This window comes from Nematolebias whitei, chromosome 12 (assembly GCF_014905685.2).
Source record: "Nematolebias whitei isolate Nwh7 chromosome 12, NemWhi1, whole genome shotgun sequence".
NCBI lineage: Eukaryota > Metazoa > Chordata > Actinopteri > Cyprinodontiformes > Rivulidae > Nematolebias > Nematolebias whitei.
Window position 1 is genome coordinate 46,830,530 of NC_056509.1, and position 20,602 is coordinate 46,851,131.

General features: G+C 44.1%; 1 protein-coding gene and 1 pseudogene across 1 annotated transcript in view; both read left to right on the top strand.

The window, feature by feature from the left end:
* Positions 1 to 683: 683 nt before the first annotated feature.
* On the top strand, positions 684 to 792 carry LOC119418771 (annotated as a pseudogene).
* A 692-nt stretch (positions 793 to 1,484) lies between these two features.
* Positions 1,485 to 20,602, top strand: part of hivep2a (HIVEP zinc finger 2a) — a 24,465-nt gene continuing 5,347 nt past the window's right edge. The window contains exons 1-11 of the mRNA XM_037685977.1: positions 1,485 to 2,472; positions 2,659 to 4,544; positions 5,425 to 5,685; positions 6,436 to 6,592; positions 6,800 to 6,878; positions 7,006 to 8,686; positions 8,779 to 8,936; positions 14,465 to 14,640; positions 15,034 to 15,135; positions 17,613 to 18,441; positions 19,573 to 19,669. Of these exons, the coding sequence (XP_037541905.1) occupies positions 1,485 to 2,472; positions 2,659 to 4,544; positions 5,425 to 5,685; positions 6,436 to 6,592; positions 6,800 to 6,878; positions 7,006 to 8,686; positions 8,779 to 8,936; positions 14,465 to 14,640; positions 15,034 to 15,135; positions 17,613 to 18,441; positions 19,573 to 19,669 (6,414 nt within the window). The remainder of the gene's footprint in view (positions 2,473 to 2,658; positions 4,545 to 5,424; positions 5,686 to 6,435; positions 6,593 to 6,799; positions 6,879 to 7,005; positions 8,687 to 8,778; positions 8,937 to 14,464; positions 14,641 to 15,033; positions 15,136 to 17,612; positions 18,442 to 19,572; positions 19,670 to 20,602) is intronic.

The following is a 20,602-nucleotide window of genomic DNA, read 5'->3' on the forward strand; positions in this document are numbered from 1 at the left end:
TTGAAACATAAATCATACGGATGACCTAATAAGTACATGTTTCATGTTAAAATGTTAGAATTATTTTATTTCAAATAATTCAAATTGTTTGGTGTCATGTTAACAGGCTCGGCATTAGTCTGGTTCTGGTTTGTCTGTTATGCCTCGTCCACACCAGTGATGATTTTAGCCTCCTTTTGGGGGGGGTGCTCAATCACTTTAACGCGGCCCCCCCTAAAAATTAAGAAACTATCATTCAGATTTTGTAAGGAAGCTCAGTTCTCAAATCTTAGATTCACCAAAATATTTAATAAATTTTAAATAAATATAGAATAAATGATGACGCTCTTAAACAGACCAGTAAAATCTATGACTTGTTTTGCACCAGTCGGATCCTCAACGCCACCTGTCAATCAATCCAGGACTCTTGTCAGCAACTGGCCAATCAGCGACCTGAATTTGTCCCGAAGTGAACGCCCCTTACCTGCAGGAGCTCCACCCCCTTTTCCTCCAACATCATTGTCGGGGTTTTGCATTACAAACACTTTACAGTCAGAGGTTAATAGTTAAATTAAAGGTCATTGCTTAAAGCTGGTTGTGCTTTGTGTGTTTTGTATGTAGATATATGTTGTAACTTGTGGTTGCAAAAGATCAGTCTTTGTTTGCTTAGATTCTTTAAAATCCTATTTTTGACTGAGCTCCTCGTTTACGGCCATACCACCCTGAACACGCCTGGTCTCAAAAGCTAACCAGGGTCAGGTCTGGTTAGTACTTGGATGGGAGATCACCTGGGAATACCAGGTGCCGTAACCTTTTGCCGCTTCTTCTCAAAAACCACACCATGGGGTAGTTGTTCAAGCCAAGAGCCATTGTCAGTTCTGGGGGCTAAGCACCCCTAAGGTCAGATCCTAGAATTGCTCCTAGTCCAGTCACTATTCCAGATATTTTTCAGAGCTGAAGGTTTGCGTCTCCCGTCCACACACAAACAGAATGTTTAGCAAGAAAAACAGATTTGAGCAACTCTGGAGTTCAACCTTCTTCAAGAGAAGAAAATTCTGTTTGACTAATTGTACTGTAATTTGGAGATGATTTCTGTTTTGACCAAATCTGCATATTTTTGTTTGTTTCAAATACATATTTATTTACAAATTAATAAATGCCTGTCTTTTGTTTCTCCTTTCTTGTTTTCTCCAGATCACTCAAGGATTCTGCTCATTTGAGGAAAAATATTAATTAGGTTTTTTCTATAAAATGTCAAACGTTAACAGACAACTCTGATGTTATCCATTAAAACTTCCCTTCTTCATCCTATTTTCGGCTCCAAGTCTGACTTTGCAGTCTCAATCAGAAATGGATGGACTATTCCTGCCTCTGTGAACTTGTTGGCAGACCTCAAAGGTTCAACTATCATGCTTGGAAGCTTTTGGACCTTGTAACCCTCCTCTACCTACCCCTATCAACTCCCCCCACTGAGCCCACTTTTGTCCCTCTTCTAAACCACAAAAATGGAGGCCCATGATTCTGCTACCACAGGTCAGAAATGCTCAAAAAAGGAAATAGTGAAGGAGAAAGCAACTCTGCAAAGAAAATGGGCGTCTGAGCCTACTGCAAACACCAAACAAAGCACTTTTGCTGACCAAGAGCTTAAACATCGTGAGAGTTTGCCTGGTGGTGCAACGGGAGGATCAGCGCCCCAGCAGAAGTACGCAATCACAGGGAATTCTGCTAAGCTGCTGCGTGGACCCTCTGCAGTTGGAGCCATAGGTGGTCCACCATCCCATGACTCTCAAGGACCCTTTGCACAGGCTTTTCCAAGGGGCTACTCCTTCCAGCTGGGTCAGCCCTACCCTCAACATCCTCAAACTGAGCGCTTTGTCTCAGGAGCCAAACCACAGCCTGGCCTAGAGGCTCATGCCTGGCCATTTGCTGGCCAATTACCTTCAGATGACCTGTACCCTGTAGGACATCCAGGCCATACTCATCCGCATGGGGCAGGGAGGTTTCCCCGACAAAAATCTCCTAGTTTACCAAGCTCGTTTGGACAGTATTCCCAACCAGGGTCTGAGCATGCAGAGGAGGGCTATGGAAAAAAAGAGCAAAAGCCAAAAAAGCCTGGCAAATATATCTGTCCCTACTGTCATAGAGCATGCGCCAAGCCCAGTGTCTTGAAGAAACACATCCGCTCGCATACTGGAGAAAGGCCATATCCTTGCATACCCTGTGGCTTCTCTTTCAAAACCAAAAGCAACCTTTACAAGCATCGCAAATCTCACGCTCATGCCATTAAAGCTGGGCTTGTACCTTTTTCATCAGAGCTGTCTGTGGCCCGATGTGGGGATGTGGACCATGCATCCTCAGTTGGAGAAGCAGAGGTGCCCTCAGATGGAGAACAAAGTACAGACACGGATGAAGAAGGTGTTGATGCCTCCACCATGTTGATGGATAAGAACAGCCCTATCCCGCAGATTTCATTTGAAGCTGACAAGAATGCAGGTAATTTATTTTTACAAACCAGACACGTTAGTATTTTTTATGTAAAAACTATGGTTTGAGAATAGCTTTTATTTATTGTACTCAAAACTAGGACAACAGAATTGTATCAGTCTTCAGCATTGTGCATTTAAGTCTTAATCTCTTTCATGATGTTGTGTTTTATTTTTATTTATTTTTTTGCTATAGGTGGTGCTGAGCCAGCATATGCAGATTCAGCTGAAGAACTCTCCATTGGATCTATGAAAGTGCCTATCCTCATTTTTCCCAAGACTGGGGGCATTCCTCCCACTGGGATGGAGTGCCCTCCATTTCATGACATAAAAGGGTCACATCACATGTTGGGGTCAAAGGCAGGCGGAAGAGCACGCTCACTGGATGACTCCCCCACTGTTAAACAACGTTTGGCCCTAAAACTGAATGACAAAGGGCTGGAATCTGATCCAGGCATGTCCCAGTCCCTTAACCTCCTCAGTCCTCATAGCAAAGGCAGCACGGACTCTGGCTACTTTTCTCCCTTCGACAGTGCCGAGCTCCAGATAAGCACTCCAAATACTAATGTCAAGACGTATGAAGAGATTATGTTTGGTCGGACTTGGTACAACCGACCCAATTCCAGGACAAGACAGCCTATCACAGTGGGCATGGCAGGGGCAGACCCTAGCAGTCTTGTAAGCTTAAAACAGTCAGGGGCTATCCCAGATATGGGGAAAACAGTTGAAGATCATGTCTCTCTTAGAGGAAATCAAGCAATCTGTGGAGATGCCAAGCAGTATCCAACTGGTCCCTGTCAAAGCAATACAGGACTTCTGGAGCCTCCATCAGATTCTGCAACTCTTATTAGGAGCAACTCCATGCCAAGTCCATCTCCTCCTAACCTTAGTGCTCCTCAAGGGATTCGAGGAAGTGTCTCCTTCGATAATATGGCAGCACCAGATGATGTGTTTTACCCACCCGGTCATCCCAGACTCAAAAGACAGACTGCATTTGAACAACCAGGTAATGAAGCCCACATAGGAGAGACTGAGGGTTATGGACACATGGTCAAGAACTTTACCTCGTCTCTGGGTATGAAGATCAGTGAGCGCAGCCCAGGAGTCCCAGAGCAAATTGCTTATAGCCCATACGGTACTAAAGTCAGCATGTCAGAAATAGCCACAAGAAAAAGGCGAAAAGAAAAGAGTGTAGGAGATGATGAAGACAGCCCTGGACATTGTGACAGTAGCTGTAGTGGTTCGGTTGAGATGATGGGGGACTATGAGTTTAAACAGGGAAGTTTTGATGGATCAAGAGGAACCCCTACAGGTAAAGGCTCTTTTCATAGTGCTCACAGCCAGTCTGACAGTTTTGATACCTGTGCCAGTATGTGCTCTGAGGACATGGCATTGTTTACTGATTCAGAGGGCAGGAAAGCAGCCAAGAATGCCATATCAGTTATCCTGCATACAGACTCTCTCAGGCGTCCAAATTCTTTTGAGAAATCAGAATCTTTTGAGCAGCCAGGAAACCAGCCCTCAAATAAAGCTCCAACTAGTCAGTACTCAGAACAGTCTGATACAGATATCTTTGAAGATGCTCTGAGTCCTGAATCTGCACTTCTTAAGACTGAAAGCATGGAGCAGCAGGTACAAAGTGACAGGGATCTGGCATCCCTTTCATCTTCTTCAGCTGCTCCTTCACCTGGCCAACCATACCCCAGTGCACACAGACTGGTCCGGCAATCCAACATACAAGTACCTGAGATTAGAGTGACAGAGGAGCCAGACAAGCCAGAGAAGGATACAGAAGCTCCAGTGACCAAAGAAGCAGAGAGGCAGCAGCAGCATGTTGAGGAGTTCCAACTTCCTCAGCGAAGTGACACTTTGTCTCAGATGCCAACAGAAAAGCTTCCACCTAAGAAGAAGCGGCTGCGCCTTGCAGATATGGAGCACTCATCTGGGGAATCAAGCTTTGAGTCTACCTGCACCAGCCTTTCCCGTAGTCCCAGTCAAGAGAGTAATCTATCCCACTCGTCCTCCCTTTCCATGTCCTTTGACCGAGAGGAGGGTCCCAAGTCTGTCTCACCAACCAAACAGGTACCCATATATGTCTATTTTTAGTTTTTGCATGACGACTACAATAATAAACCTACTTGAAAACAATTTAGCCTTGTTAATCTGTATTGCAAACGTCTTGTGGTAATAATCTTTTTTTATAGTGAGTAGCAAGATAGCGTCTTTGTAGATTAGATTTGTTGTATTATATCCAACAGATACTTGATCTAATTAGGATTTTGGAAGTTTGAGGTCCCCCACTGCCTTAAAAAATATGTTTTAATAATATTCTAATGCATGCTCTATAATCCAGATACAAGAACAATATTGTTGGATTCTTTGTTGAAACGTTACGTTTCAACAAAGAAGAATCCATCCAGAGGACCTGACTCAACCTTGTTAGTTTTAATAGTATTATTCTTGGTATTAACGAATGTTTAATGATGACGTTATGTGTCAAAATAAGACCCAAGTAAAAGTCAGCACCCAAGATTTTTCAAGTAGAGGTCTCTGGAGAAGGCAAATGGGACAGTTTTTTCCAAAATGTAAGAGATTACCTGGAATTGGTGGGTTGAATTCACAAAAAATGACTGGCTTTGTCCCAGTCAGATAGTATGTTCTAGTAAAAGTAGAAGTAGCTTACATTCCCAAAGGCTTAACAAGGTTATTAGCAAGCAGTGATTCTGGGGGTCTCCTTTTGTGGTCAGTGCACTTCTTTGGTTTCGGCAGAGACTTAGATTTTCTTGCAAAACATTTACAACAATGAGCTGATTAACATGTACATCATCTTCCATTGATTTTGTTCTTGTGGCTCATTTGTCTACCTTTGTAATCTCTATAACATTGCATGTTGCAAAGCAGAACTAGTAAAAACCGGACAGTTAAGTATATTTTTCTCTTTTGGGTTTCTTCTCTTTTTCAGGAGGACTCATTGACTTCTGGCTTTGGAGCGAAGCAGTCAGAGTTCCTGACTGTTCCCGGCAGTGGCTATTCCAGCCACCACCAGCAGAGGGAGATGAGGAGGTCTTCGTCAGAGCAGGCACCTTGCACGCTGCCCACAGAGCTACCTGAAATGCGCAGCAAATCTTTTGATTACGGAAGCTTGCCCTCTTCCAGACAGGGGGAGCTCTACAGCAGTGCATCTGCAATGAAGGAACGTCGGCGTGGATATCTTGTTCGACAGGTACCGTAAAAAGAATCGTATTTCATTCAGCCTTTATTTATATAGGTTAGTCTCACTGAGTCATGAGAATGATGATACCAAGAGAATACTTTGATTTTTAGATGATATATTGTTTTTTGGGGGGATTTATTTGGTTCACCATGTAATTGCTGTTCTACTGACAGTAAAGTTAGTAATTCCACGCTAAAGCAAGTGATTGTCTCTAAAAGACAAAGCTGAGCATCTTGAAAAACCTTGTAGATAATCCAGGTGATTGTTCCTTTACACGGCGACCTCAGTGTGAAACAGTTACTGTATAAAGGGTTTGTTTTAAGCTTAGTTTGAAAACATCAAATAAAGAAGCAGCTTTTTTTAAAAGTTTGTCATTTCTGACTAATCAGACAAAACCTTTTGGAAGTTGCCTTAAAGCCACATGAGCTAAAACAAAGTGACTCTGACAAAAGGTCACAAAAAGAAGTCCTACTGCAACAATCGCTGTGTGAGAAAAAAATTAAAACGTCTGAATATGTTTTTGTGGATCCCCAAAATAAAAACGTACAACCACAACTTGTAAATGGGGACACATTATTGACTTAAACTGAAACATATAGTTGTCAAAAGAAAGGTTTTCAGTTTGTCATTTTCTTTAACTATCTTTAGATTATGACCAATACATTTGAGGACAAAGGGGATCATTATCTTTTGTTGTTGTATCTCATTTATTTTTTGACTTACACGTTCTTATTCCATTATTTTCTACGCATTTGACAGGCTTCGCTGAGTGTTTATCCAGAGGCAGTCCTTCAGGAACCAGGCGGAGCAGAAATGTCAATCAAACAGGAGAGTTTTGATCATGGGACGTGGCCTAGCTCATCTGGATCTCCACACAGTAGCATCGACCAGCCCAACAGAACCAAGAGAGCTGGAGGTAAGACAGAATTATGTACCTCTAAGGTGTATCAGCCATGTGTTAACCATGCTGAAGTTTTATTACAACAGTACAATTCTCCTTCATTCAAAACTATGTATCAAAGAACCTTCTTTGGGGGCTTTTTCTGTCAAGTTTACAAGACAAGGTTGACAGTTTCTTAACTCATAGAGGTTTACTTTTTTAAATGCATTGTTTTCTGCACAGCTATAGGATCTCACCACCAGCACAGCCTCCAGCAGAGCATCAGTGAGGACAGTCTGCAAGATGAACCGTTCTATGGAAGGTGAGAAACATGGTTTGATCTACAAGATGGAGATGTAAAGAAAGCCGTATTTCTTACAGCTTTTGTAAATACTATTACAGTATTATTTCTACGTTTATTCCTAATACTATAATTTACTGTGAATTAGGTCCCATCAGCATCAACTCCAAGCTCAGAGCTCCTCATCTGAGGGAGAACATCCAGGCCATGATGGCACAAACAAGGATTTAATCCAGCAGTACCAGAGTGGCGCCCCATTCTTTTCCAACTCACAGCCGAGTCTCTTCTGGAACCATGAGTCCGAACAAGCAACTCGACAGCAGCAGACTCTCCAGGCTCAACAGCAACTCGTAAAGCTGCACATCCGATCACAAGGCAGCCTGCACAAACAGTCACTGCAGCAGCTCCACCACGACCCACTGCCGTACGATGGAAAATCCGAAAGCTCACAGATTTACACACCGTCTTTCTCATCTCGCACTTCGCCTTTGTCGCAACAACAGCAAAATGTAGGTGTGCTGTCCTCTAAGCCCTCCAGCTCAACAACCCCCTCTTTGTTTCTGCAACAGATTCAGCCGGTCTTTGCTACCCACAGTCTGGGCTCCCAGGCCTCTCTGCCTAGTTTACTGGTTCCTGTGAGGATGCAAACCAACATGCCATCATTTGGTAGTGCTATGTATACAAGTGTGAGCCAGCTGATAGGTTCCTATGGTGCAGGAGTACAAGCCTTAAGCCCTGACAGTACTGGTGCCAGCAGCATGTCTCCTCCACTTGGTGCTGCGAGCACTGGCAAGCCGTCTGGAAGAGTAGTGGGAGGCATAAGTGGAGCAGGTTTCAACTTGTCCCTCCTCCTTGGTCAAGTTGATGCTACAGCACTGCGCTACCCTCTGCCACCTGAGCAACACCTGAACACGGGTATCCCACTGTCACTTACATCAGGTACTATATCCATCACTGACGCCTCAGCATCTGGTATTGTAGCCAGCAAACGTATGCTCTCCCCTGCCAGCTCACTCGAGCGCTTCATAGAGACTAAACAGCAGAAAAGAGTGAAGGAAGAGAGGATGTATGGGCAGATCGTCAAGGAGATGAGTGCCGTTGAGCTGAGCGGCGCTGAACGCTGTTCCACATCTGAGAAGCAGCAAGGGAGAGGTAAGAGTAGGAAGAGTGAAGATTCAGTTGATGAGTCTGAAAGGATGTCGTCCTCTCCTCCACTAAATGGTATCCCCACCAAAATTGCCATTCCTGTCCGTTCCCCAGCCCCTCACCTTTCTGATGTACCCCGGGCTGAAAGCTTCACCCCACCTCTCCAAATCATCACAGATCATTCACTAGTTCCAGATGGACGAGAGTCCCCAGAGGAGCTCGATGTGGACAAATCGCCCCAAGAGTCCAGCTCCAGCCCGGAGCCCATGCTCTCCTGCAATGACGCAGACGACACCGACACGCAGCCCACATTAGTTAAACCCGCTACCATTCAAAGTGCAGGAAAACCAGGAGCTCGGACTCTGCTTCCTTCAAACGCGGCTGATGCTCCGCAATTTTTCCAGTTCCCGAGCCTGCGCACCACGAGCCACGTCAGCTGGTGCTTCCGAAACTATACCAAACCCAATAGCACTCCGTCTGCAACTCGTAGTTCCGTCTACAGCTCATGGTGCGTGAGCTCGTACAATCCCAATCCTCTGAGCCTCACTACAAAAGCTGCACTGGCTCTATTCAGGTCCAAACAGAGGAGAAACACTGATCTGATATACACGCTGGCAGCCATATCGTCACCCAGCTCTGGGAAGCTGGTTTCATCCGTGGCCTGGAAGCTGCGGTTTGATCAGGTATCTTAAAGAGTTTTTACACAGTCGTCAACCCAAAACACACCAAAGAGCTAAACCGCCTTTGACACAACTCGTTTCTGTTTTCTCTGTAGTTAAAGCCTGAGCTGATGCCAGTCGATATAAGTCATTTTGGGAGGAAGATGAAGGGAGTGGCATCATGGGACCGCTCAAAGGATGAGCAGGTAGAGAAGGAGGTGTCGGTCAAGCAGCCGTCCGCCGAACCGACTCGCATCAAGATCTTCGAAGGCGGGTGAGTCGAGCAGAGTCACACGTTACACCACGGGAGAAGGTTTTCTCACATTAACGTATTTTACTGCAGTTCTGAGAAATCAAAGCAACAGGTTTTAAGTTAAATTCAGTTTCTGCTGTGAAGGAATGATTATTCCCTGGCTTGTTTTATCTCAGACCCGTGGAGTAACGACACAACTCTGCAAACGAGCAAAGACAAGGACGAAACAAAAAGTGCACACATATTTACTACTCAACTAATTTAGATCTGTGCAAAACTTTCAGACTCTTTTCCAGTTTATTTTGCATGCAAACCTGCAGCTTCCCTCACCGAGTGTTCTTCATGGGTTTGACCTTTTGGTTCTGCACTCTTCCATACATGCTAGGTTCCCTGTTTATTTATTTATTTATTTATTTATTGGCATCTAGCTCGGTTACAGGACAATTTGTACTCCCACCAATATCATATTTGGCAACTTTGGCTACGTACTTTTTGAGCATGTAAAGGAGCCTTCTGCCACGTGCTTTTCACACAAAGATGAGCAGATTTTAACCGCTTTTATTGTCATTTTAATGTGTTAGAAAATGTAAACCTTCTGGACAAAAACGGCATTAACAGGGCACCACATGCTCATCACTGGGTCTGAAGTTGAGTACAATTTGGGGGAGGTATGGTTTGACCCATTAAGCCTTTAAATGAACCCTTGCTTTTTTTGTTTTTTTTTACTTATTAGCTAAATGACCTCTGACTGAACCTCCTTTTCTGTGGTGGTGATGTTCAAAATATAAATCAAGAGAGAAGTGGCCAAACAAACATCTTTAGAAGCAGATGTTTGAATGAGCCAGCTCATACCAACAAGCTAACGTAATATGCAAAAGATCTGAAGTGATGAAACAGCAGCTGGTGAGTGAAAAAGTGACTCGGCTCAGTTTTGTGTTGACCGTAAGCTTTAGAGGAAAAGAAATCTGCAGCTGCGTAAAACTTTAGAGCTCCTCTCATTTGAAGAAAACATCCAGAGCCTCAGACTCAAACTTCTGTCGTCTTTATTGGTCCCAACAGCTGAGTTTCCTGTAGAAATGAGCGCCGGTGACCATGATGTGAACTGTGAGGTCATCCATTTCTCTGTGATTAGTGTGAAAACACTCGAAGGTGTAAAGACTTCTCCTTTTCCATCCCTGAGCTTGATTCTTGTCTGAGATTGAGGCCAACGGCCCGAGTCTGGTGAACTCCTCAGCCTGATGACCCGAGCTGTGCTGCTGCATGAGTTTATAGACTGATCTGAGGTGGGATCCCTTTTCACGTGAACGTTCGTGAAGCGTTCACACTGTTGGGATCCTATCGCCACTTCTAAGTTCTTCCACACGTTTTCCAGCAGTTTTCATGTGTTTCAACAAACCATAGATAAAAATGTTCGGCTCTTTCAGGACAATCCGGCTCTGACTTTTGGTATCAGTGCAGCTTTAGCTTTTTGAAATATTTAGCCTTTTCTGCCATTTTTTCCTCATAGAAAATGAATTGAGCTCATTTTCCATCCTTCAAATCTTTAGATGTGTTTACAACCTTTTACTGCTCCTTTCATATTCTTTCTGCTAATTTCAGCTTATGTTCCTTTCAGATTATTTCTGCAAGTTTCAGCTTTTTCTACTATTTCAGCTACTATTTAGCTGTTTTTATGCTAATTTGAGCTTTTTCAGCTAATTCCACACTCTGCACTCATTTCCACTTTTTTCAGACTAATTCTGCAAAAATGTGCTCTCTCAAATTCCTTCTTATAATTTCAGCTTCTTTAGCTACTTTTCAGCTGTTTGATGCTAATTTCAGCTTTTTTCAGATAATTTCAACTTTTTAGTAGAAATTTTAGAGTTTAGAGTAGAGAGCTCTACAGTGAGGGACGTTTCTGCGAAGCTTTACAGTTTTATTGTTGCTGTTGAGAATGAAAGTTTAGTGTATGGAGCAGATGCAGATGAACAAAAGCAGGATTAAATATCCTCAAACACAAAGTTATAAAATGTGTTTTAAAATGCAGCAAACGATTAAAAGCATGTAAAACTGCAGATAACAAAACCCTCCGCACTCAAATTAAAACAAAGAGTGAAATCGTCTGTAAGAAAAGAAAAAGATTAATAATGTTTGAAATAAATATCGAGCTAATTTATTCCCAGCCCGTGAAAGTTTCCGATGTTCTGAAGCTGCGTGATGATCTTTCTGGGATTCTGTGAATAAAACAGAATAAAATCATCATAACTCAGGTTCCCACCGGCCACAGCTGTGTAAACGTCTCGGCTCAGACGAGCGGCGGAGGTATTTCCCAGCCCTCGCCGCAGTTGAAAGACAAATTTCCCCTCGCCTGTGCCGCGGGGCGTTTGATGTGCCTGGTATTTGACCGCCTTCATCACTCGAGGCCCTGAACTCATCGTTACCTCCAGCTGCTGCAGACAAGGCTGGAGACAACATAATGCACCAGCCGTTTCCCCTGTTTCTCCAAAAATCCTCTTCTTTGACACATAATTTAAAAAAAAAGTTGAATTAGATTCTGCTGCAGCAGAGGGACGAAACTTTAACCAGATCTTTTCTGGAGGTTGGTGGTAAATTCCCTCCCTGACAGACGTGATTCTGCAGGCAAACGTCCAACGACAGCAAACAAAAGTCTTGTCTGACGGTCAAAGTCTTACAGAAGAAGCAGAGCTGGCTGCAGGACGGTGACCGTCTTATTTTAAACTATATAAATAATAAACGGACTGTACTTGTACAGCTCCTTTCTATCTGATCAAGACACTCAAAGCTCTTTACAACAATCTGTGCCTCATTTACCCGTTCATCCAGCTCTATACTAGATCTCTACAGAGATTAATCAGAGCTTTATCACATTCAAACACCGATGGGATAAACATCAGAGGCAATGAGTGGTTCAGTGTCTTGCCCAGGGGCACTTCAACAGATGACTGCTGGTGGAATCGAACCCCCAACTCTCCCTTTGGAGGACGACTGCTCTAACCACTCAGCCACAGCCGCCCCAAAACTATCTAATGAAAACATTCTTGGCAAATGCTTTCACTCTCGTCCGTCTTGTGCCGTTCCAACAGTTTCATCTCTAGCGGCACAAAAGGAACGCCCCGGCCGACCCGCTCAGTCATGGCCCAGTTCAGGGGAGAACACCCAGAACCAGAGTCCTATTCCATTAATCCTAGCTGCGGTATTCAGGCGACCGGGCCTTCTTTGAACACTCATTTTGTCAAAGCAAACGCTTTGGACTCCAGCGGGACACTCGGCCAAGAGGCAGGGGGCGGGACGGACGGTGGCTCGCCTCGCGTCGGACCGCCGGCTCGATCCCAAGATCCAACTACGAGCTATGCTTAGCAAACAGGTTGATCATGTAGTTACACATGACTCTGCACGCTGCGTTGGAATTACTTTGAGTTTCATTAAACTCATTCCACCGGTTCCTGAGATTTTGCTAACAGATTAATGAACACACAATAAATGTGCATGATCACCCACGCTCGTGGCAGCAGGTGATAAAAAACTAAAACGATCAGAAAAAGATCAGAATCAGCTTTATTGTCGTTGCACTGAAGCGCAACAAAATTACATTTGAGTACAGCCCGTCTGAGTACAGACATGAGTAGACGGAGGTGTCTGAGGCTGCGGCCTCGTGGGAGGTGCTGCCCTTTTCGTTTAGATAAGGAAACACGAGGGAAGAGGAGGTGTTAAAAAAGTCACAAGTCCTAGATGGGACACTGTGAAAGTTGGGAAAAAAAACTCAGCATGAGGGAAAAGTGTCCGCCTTCGTCAAGAGCAAGCAGGAAAAAGCATGATGAGATGTGATGCGACTTGTGGTATGGCTGCTTTATTTGATAAGAAAATCACACTATATCACAATAAAAGTATCCTTTATCATGATATTATCATCGTTGAATCATTTTTTATCTGTTTTGATTCCAGGTGGAATTAGTTTTCTTGCTCTTTGCAGCTTTTTAGCCTTCAACCCATCAGCTGAAATCAGCTGCGTCGTGTCAGCAGCTGATGATCAAGTTCTTGTTTAAAACAAATATAAATATATTCATGTTTCTATCCACCTATATCCCTCATGCTGTCTTACATGAATTATGGGCACGACTTCTGGCACGGACCAGAACCGGTGTTTGTTTACGTTTGAACAGTACGAGCTAATGTAGTTTCTCTGAGCATTGTGGATTCAATTCAAACATGTAGGAGGAACACCACGTGTCAGAGCTCCAACAGGACAATATGATCATACCACTGCTGCTGAGGACGAGAGACGGAGGACGAGCTGAAGAAGTGGCTGCAGATTACAGCTACTAGCATATTTAGCTACTTATTCTAGCATATTTAGCTACATCTACAAGCATATTTAGCTACTTATTCTAGCATATTTAGCTACATCTACTAGCATATTTAGCTACATCTACAAGCATATTTAGCTACTTATTCTAGCATATTTAGCTACATCTACTAGAATATTTAGCTACATCTACTAGCATATTTAGCTACATCTACTAGCATATTTAGCTACATCTACTAGCATATTTAGCTACATCTACTAGCATATTTAGCTACTTCATTGACTGTATTTATTGATTAAGTTTATCTTCATCTGTAGGTAGGAGATGGAAACTAAAGCTCTTTAAACTGGAACTCTTTTTGTTTTGGCTCCATGTTCAAACTCTGTTGTTGTAGCCACTGATTTAGTTTGGTCTGGTTGTTCTGCAGCCCTGAACACAACAGGTACCTGAACTCAGCACGGCTATTTTAGTAAACTTTATGGTTGTTAAATAAATGTGAACCAAACAAAAACAGAGTTTTATCTGCTGAACTGAATGTAAATTACTTTCAAATAAACCACGGTACGTGCTCCTCTACCATGGTCAACCAATGCTTACTGCTACTTCCTGTCTGACAGGAAGTTGTACCCTGAATCATTTAGACAGTAGAGCCCCCAGGAATAAGGTGGATTAGAATATTGCAATAACCGTGCAGGTCTTGACCTTTGACCTCTCAGTGCTGCACAGGCAACAAAGGAAGGAGGCTCAGTGATAACCAGTAATATTCAAAACATGAGAGACGTCCTTTCTGTCACCTCTCTGGGTTTTACCTCGCTGTATGAAAACACACATTTAACACTGACTAGTTCGTTTTGAAACTTTCAGATGGTGAACGTGAAGTTTAGGAGATTTATATGAAACAACTGGATTTATTTCTTTGTGTTTGTTGAAAATGTTTTGCCGTTCATCCGAGGACGTTCCTCAGTTGAATCTAAGAAAGTTGTTTGTAAGAAAAACGCTCAGCTGCTTTCTGTAGAGCTCATCAGATCTTCTGGAAGACTGGGAATTAGCACCAGCAACTCTGAACGTGACTCATCTTTCATCTGTGAGCTCAGTTCAGTCTTCACGCCTGAGGACTGACGGGAGACTTTTACAACTGACACTTGTGACTTTAATTAAAATAATCACCTTTGATCTTATTTCACTGAAACGCTGACGCAGAAATGAAAGAGCGCCCGTCACACTGTCACTTCTTCTCTTTTGCAGGTACAAGTCCAACGAGGACTACGTTTACGTGCGCGGTCGCGGCCGAGGTAAATACATCTGCGAGGAGTGCGGGATCCGCTGCAAGAAGCCCAGCATGCTCAAGAAGCACATCCGAACGCACACCGACGTGCGGCCGTACGTCTGCAAGTTCTGCAACTTTGCATTCAAAACGAAAGGTACGGCTTCACGTTGTCCGCCTGCAGAGTTCACCGTTTTTATTGTAACATGAATAAAACCTGCTGTGGTCAGACAGGAACGCTCATCGTATCAGACGTTATGGAAGCTGATCGCCATCTTTAATCAAAATCTACAAAACTGTCTGCGATGTGTTTGGATCTGCGTTTACGTTCAGCGAACCCGAGCGAGTTCTGACCAGACCCGGTCATTTTCTTATTAAATTACTTGACGTATCGTGTGTAAATTGCACTTGTGGTCTCGCTCGTGTATCCTCCACCGCTGCCGTTTTCATTTCATCCTCTTTTGTCCTCCGGTGTCGGAGCAAGACGAGCTCTGGTTTCCAGTAAGGCCCGTCGGTGGGCCGTTAAGCTGTTCTCGTCTGTGTTCTGCAGGAAACCTGACGAAGCACATGAAGTCCAAGGCTCATATGAAAAAGTGTCTGGAGCTGGGAGTCTCCGTGTCCTCGGTTGAGGAAACAGAAGCAGACGAAGGAGGTAGGGAAAACGCACAACCAGGATCTGCGGTTCAATCCTGCAGAGATTATTCTCATGACATACTCTTCAGCCGTCACGTGTCAGAGAAATATGTAAATTATCTTCATAAATTATTAACAAACATCATATTTTCATCATCTGTCTCTGGCAGCTGCGTCAGTTTCAGAACAGATTAGCGTGATGGTGTTCAGGGTCTACTCGATAATGAAGCTGGAAATTAGTGAGATTATTTTTATTCCCTGTGCAGGCTTCATCACATATTTTATGGAGCCCAGTAAGTGCCAAGCATGGAAATAAAAAAAAAAACATAATTTGGGAAATCCACTTTTTCACTTAAATAGAATCCTGCGTTCAGATTTCTGTCGGCTTTCTAGTCGGGGCAGCCGTCTCATGTCGAGCTGCGTTTGGGACGAAGCGGGAAGGGGTGGATCTAAACTGGAACTAAAGGCGAGCAGCGTCGGCCGTGCAACGAAGGTTTACAACCGACCAACCAAATCATTTTATTGCAACTACCGTACGAAAACAGGCATTGTGTCAATTTGCAGCACCACATTTACTTTATCTCTTAAATTCGACACCTACATTTGAATAATGTAGACTTTGTTAACTGTTATTAATTCACATTATCTGTGTGTTGTTCTTTAAGACTTGACTGAACTCAAATAATGATTTAATTACTTCATCTATAATGGAGAGAAATACTCTTATTTAATAAATCCATATAGCTTTTTGGGGCCCAGGGCCGCGGCCCCCACTTTGGAAAACACTGCTTTAGACAGCTCTCTGATCGACTTGCTTATTTATTATAAAATGATGAGCTAATAGGAAGTCTGAGCAGAGCCAAGAGTAAAGTTGGTTGCTCTAATCTAAAAAAATAAAGTTTTTGCATTTCATGCCAAGACCTTTTTTATACAATATGATAATTTACATAGATTTGGCAATATAAAGGCATTAGCTGGTACAAAAAGCAGCAGCTGAAGCACTTGCTGAAGGAACTGAATCATACTTCTGCTGAAATAATCATGTCATTTTAAAGTGACAGCAGAGTAAATGTCTGTAAAACACGAACCTCCCCTGAGAATTGAGCTGTTTGATGAAGAATGTTTACTGCTCAAATTAGACATTGATCAAAATTAAACAGTTTCTTCAAACTGAGGTTGTTCACGGAGTTTTCCACAATAATTACAATGTTAGCTGTTCATAATAAATGCATTTAAAACGGTTACGTCATGGACCCGTATCCTGCAGCGTGAGCCTCAGCGGGACATGAGGGCTCTCCAGCACCGTGTCGTTTTGTTGAAAAGATTTTATCGATTGCGTTGAAAGTCCAGCTCACCAGATCCATGATAGTATTTTTCATTCGGAAGATGTTTACCAGGATCTCCGAGGCACAGACAGAGAGCAAAAAGCAGGAGGAAGAGGAGAACAGGGGAGGGAGAGGAAAATGCATCCGCCTTGAGCGAGAGCAAGTGCAGAAGAAAATCAGTTATTACCAACTCCCGAAGCAACCGTTGGAAATAATCTGAGACTTATTTAGCTCATTAATTTACCGTACGGTTCATTATAAGTTGCAGGAGTTGTGTGTTTAAAGTGGAGCAGCTCATGTTTTTCTGCTTTGTGCGGGATCTGCTGTTTTCTGACACCACAAACACACGTTTATGGTAAAATCTTGGGGGTTTTTTTTTGGTTGTTTTTATTTTTTTACCAGCAGCAACTAAATTGGTTAAAAGGCTGCCAACCAGTGTCTCTTACTGTGAACAGGTGTTGAACAAAACACTGAACTTGAAAGTTGCTGATGTACTGAATCAGTACGGGACCCATCATGAAGACCACCAAATGAAATTTAATTTTAGCTGACCCCTGCTGTGGGTTTTGGCTCCACGTTTAACGGGGACATGATTTTTTTTTTTTTTGGTCAGTGAGTCACTGAAACGTAAACATTGGCAGCTTTCACAAGAACTGATTTATTTAAGACACTAACTGGAAAAACAATCATGCGTTAGTGGATCTGCTTTTCTAAATACCATTGATTAACTCCAAGCTGCTAACTCAAATAAGTTTTACGGCTTTAGAATTTTAAAACGTTATCTGTGTTTTTGCGTATTTTCTGAGACCGATGAGTCGTTTTGCTCAGAAGAGACGAAGGAACGTAGAGTTCAGCCAATCAGCTGCTTTGTTTTTCACTAACTGCTGCTCCTTTACGACGAGAAGCTGCCAACGTTTGGCCGGAGTTCGTCTTGTGGAAGAACTGGAGTTGATGGATTTTTGTGTGTGCGTCCCATAAATTTTTATTGTTTTGTGTTTTATTGGTTTGAGCTGCTGAGAACGGGTTTTCAGTTTAATTTAACGTATAAACTGTTTCACCACACTTTTATAAACTTTTTTTCACTTTTTATTTTCCACCTCGCTCTTCGTCCTTCTCTGTTTTTTCCTGATCTTATTTTTATTTTAACATTTTCTTTGCTTCTCTTCTAAAGAAGACGACGGCCACAGATTGTCTGAGAAGATGTCCAGAGTCCCCTCGGCAGAGCACCAGTTCTCTGACGCCGACGAGTCGGAGGGCGGTGAGGATGACGAGATCGATGATGAAGACGACGAGGACGACGACTACGATGGTGACTCCACCCCTAAGACTCGTTCGCGCTCCACCAGCCCGCAGCCGTACAGCCTGCCCTCCCTGTCCATCACAGCCGTGGCCGCCTCCCACTCTGGTCCTCACCTGTCTCACCAAATGGCGTCTGACCTCCTGGGACACGCCAACAAACCACCCCTGTTTGGTTACTTCACCACCGTGCCCAGCATCCAGATCACCCCACAGGCTCCACCCACCGACCCCTTGGGGAGGGAGCACGGTCTTGTTGACTATCAGCTGGGTCCGGAGCGAAGCATGCTGCAGGTCCCATCCTCCTCTTCCATGGATGAAGAACTCCCCATCCCCTCCCCGGATCTGTCCTCCCCCTCCTCCCGCCTTTCCTCACCAGGGTTGGACCACTCCGGCTGCTCGTCCCCCATCTCCCCGTCATCGTCCCCCTCAGCTCGCCGTTACCTGTCACCCCGTGCAGGACACCTGTCACCCCAGCGGGACGTCTCACCTCTGCGTCACATCTCCCCCAAGAGGGACCTGGGATACCGTAGAGACCTCTCCCCAAGGCGGAGACACCTCTCTGTGCTGTCCCCCCTGTCCCAGCCCATGTCTCCAGGAGGCCGAGACTATAAGCGTGACCTTTCACCTCGAGGACGGCCCAGGGGGATAATCCGGGCCGTGTCTCCTCGCCGAGGGCTCCAGCAGCACCTCCACCAGCAGAGGTGAGGCTGCGCCCGTCACCGAAGGCTTGAAGCCTAAAACTTTCAGATTCTTCAAGGTTTTTGTTGAACGTGTGTCAGCCACAAAAAAACACACACTCTCCTAACCTGCATGAAGTTGGCCCCCCGCCTGCTTCAAATCTAATGAAATTGGTGTGAAACGTTTGTGCCGCTGTCATTATAAATACATTAATTAAAAAGTTTCCAGAGGTCATCAAAGGTCAACCAGCCCTCCCCATTTACACAATCAAAAAAACTGGTGTCGATAAACTCTACTACGTTTGTGTTTGCTTTGAACATATTACTGAAAGGTTAAAGGTCAACCAGCCCTCCCCATTTACACAATCAAAAAAAACTGGTGTCGATAAACTCTACTACATTTGTGTTTGCTTTGAACATATTACTGAAAGGTTAAAGGTCAACCAGCCCCTCCTGCCCACCCCTGACCCATCTTACCAAATGAAATGCACAGTTCCAACATGAACAGATTTTCGTTGACCTTTGATGACCTCTAGAAACGTTTTTATTAATATCTTTCAAATAATAGCAGCGCAAACGGAAATTTTTGCTGCACAAACGTTTGATCCCAATTTTGTTAGATTTGAGTCATGTGGGGGGGTGGGGCTGGTTGACCTTTTGACCTTTAAATTTCATTAATATCTTCAAAGCAAAAGCAGCACAAACAGAAATAGCCAAGTTGATTGACACCAATTTTGTTTGATTTAAGAAAGTGTGTGTGTGTGTGTGTGGGGGGGGGGGGGGGGGTACAGTTTCCTTAATCTGTGTAAAATTTTATTAATATCTTCAAAATGATAGCGGCACAAACGTTTGACCCCAATTTCGTTATATTTGAAGAAGGTGGGGGGGGGGCAACTTCACTCAGGTACTCTCCTTTTACCAAAACTATCACATAATCTGTATTAAATCAGCAGAGTCATGTTTTGTTGCCAACAATTATGATTTGTTTGTTTACAATCAAACATTAACGAGCACACTTTGGACAGTTGTGTCATTAAATTTCATCTGAATTTCACAATAAAAGACTGAACTTCCCTAGCCCCCTTAAACAGTAAAAACTAGTTCATCCTAACCAAACGTCAGCTGACTTCATCTTTCTGCACGTTTGTGCTTCAGCCAGCAGAGCGGAGCTCGAGGTTCGAGATCGGGTCATCAGACGGGGGTGTTGGACTTCACTCTGGGTCGATGCAGCGCCGGTGCAGAGATGAAAACGGTAATCTCCTGAACACAAGGTTCATCGTACAATGACGACGATACACAGCTCTCTCAATCTGACGGTGATTTATACTTTTGTTTTGTCTCCAGTCGGTCTTTAATTCTCTCCACATCTTCACCACACTGTCCCTGAGAGTGTGGTGAAGAGGTGGAGAAGAGAGTCCAGGCAGGATGGAGTGATGGAGAAAAGTTTCAGGAGTGATTTGTGACAAAAAGGTGTCAGCAAAGGTTAAAGGAAAAGTTTAAAGACAGTGGTGAGACCAGCTCTGTTGTATGGTCTGGAGACAGAGACATGGACAAAAAGACAGGAGACAGAACTGGAAGTGTCAGAAATGAAGATGTTGAGGTTCTTCTTAGGAGAGACAAGGATGGAGAAGATCAGGAATGAGATCATCAGAGGTACAGCACAGGTTGAACAACTGGGAGATAAAGTTAGAGAGGACACACTGAGATGGTTTGGACATGTCCAGAGGAGGGACAGTGGTTTGGACATGGCCAGAGGAGGGACAGTGGTTTGGACATGTCCAGAGGAGGGACAGTGGTTTGGACATGGCCAGAGGAGGGACAGTGGTTTGGACATGTCCAGAGGAGGGACAGTGGTTTGGACATATCCAGAGGAGGGACAGTGGTTTGAACATGTCCAGAGGAGGGACAGTGGTTTGGACATGTCCAGAGGAGGGGCAGTGGTTTGGACATGTCCACAGGAGGGGCAGTGGTTTGGACATGGCCAGAGGAGGGACAGTGGTTTGGACATGGCCAGGGGAGGGACAGTGGTTTGGACATGGCCAGAGGAGGGACAGTGGTTTGGACATGTCCAGAGGAGGGACAGTGGTTTGGACATGTCCACAGGAGGGGCAGTGGTTTGGACATGGCCAGAGGAGGGGCAGTGGTTTGGACATGGCCAGAGGAGGGACAGTGGTTTGGACATGGC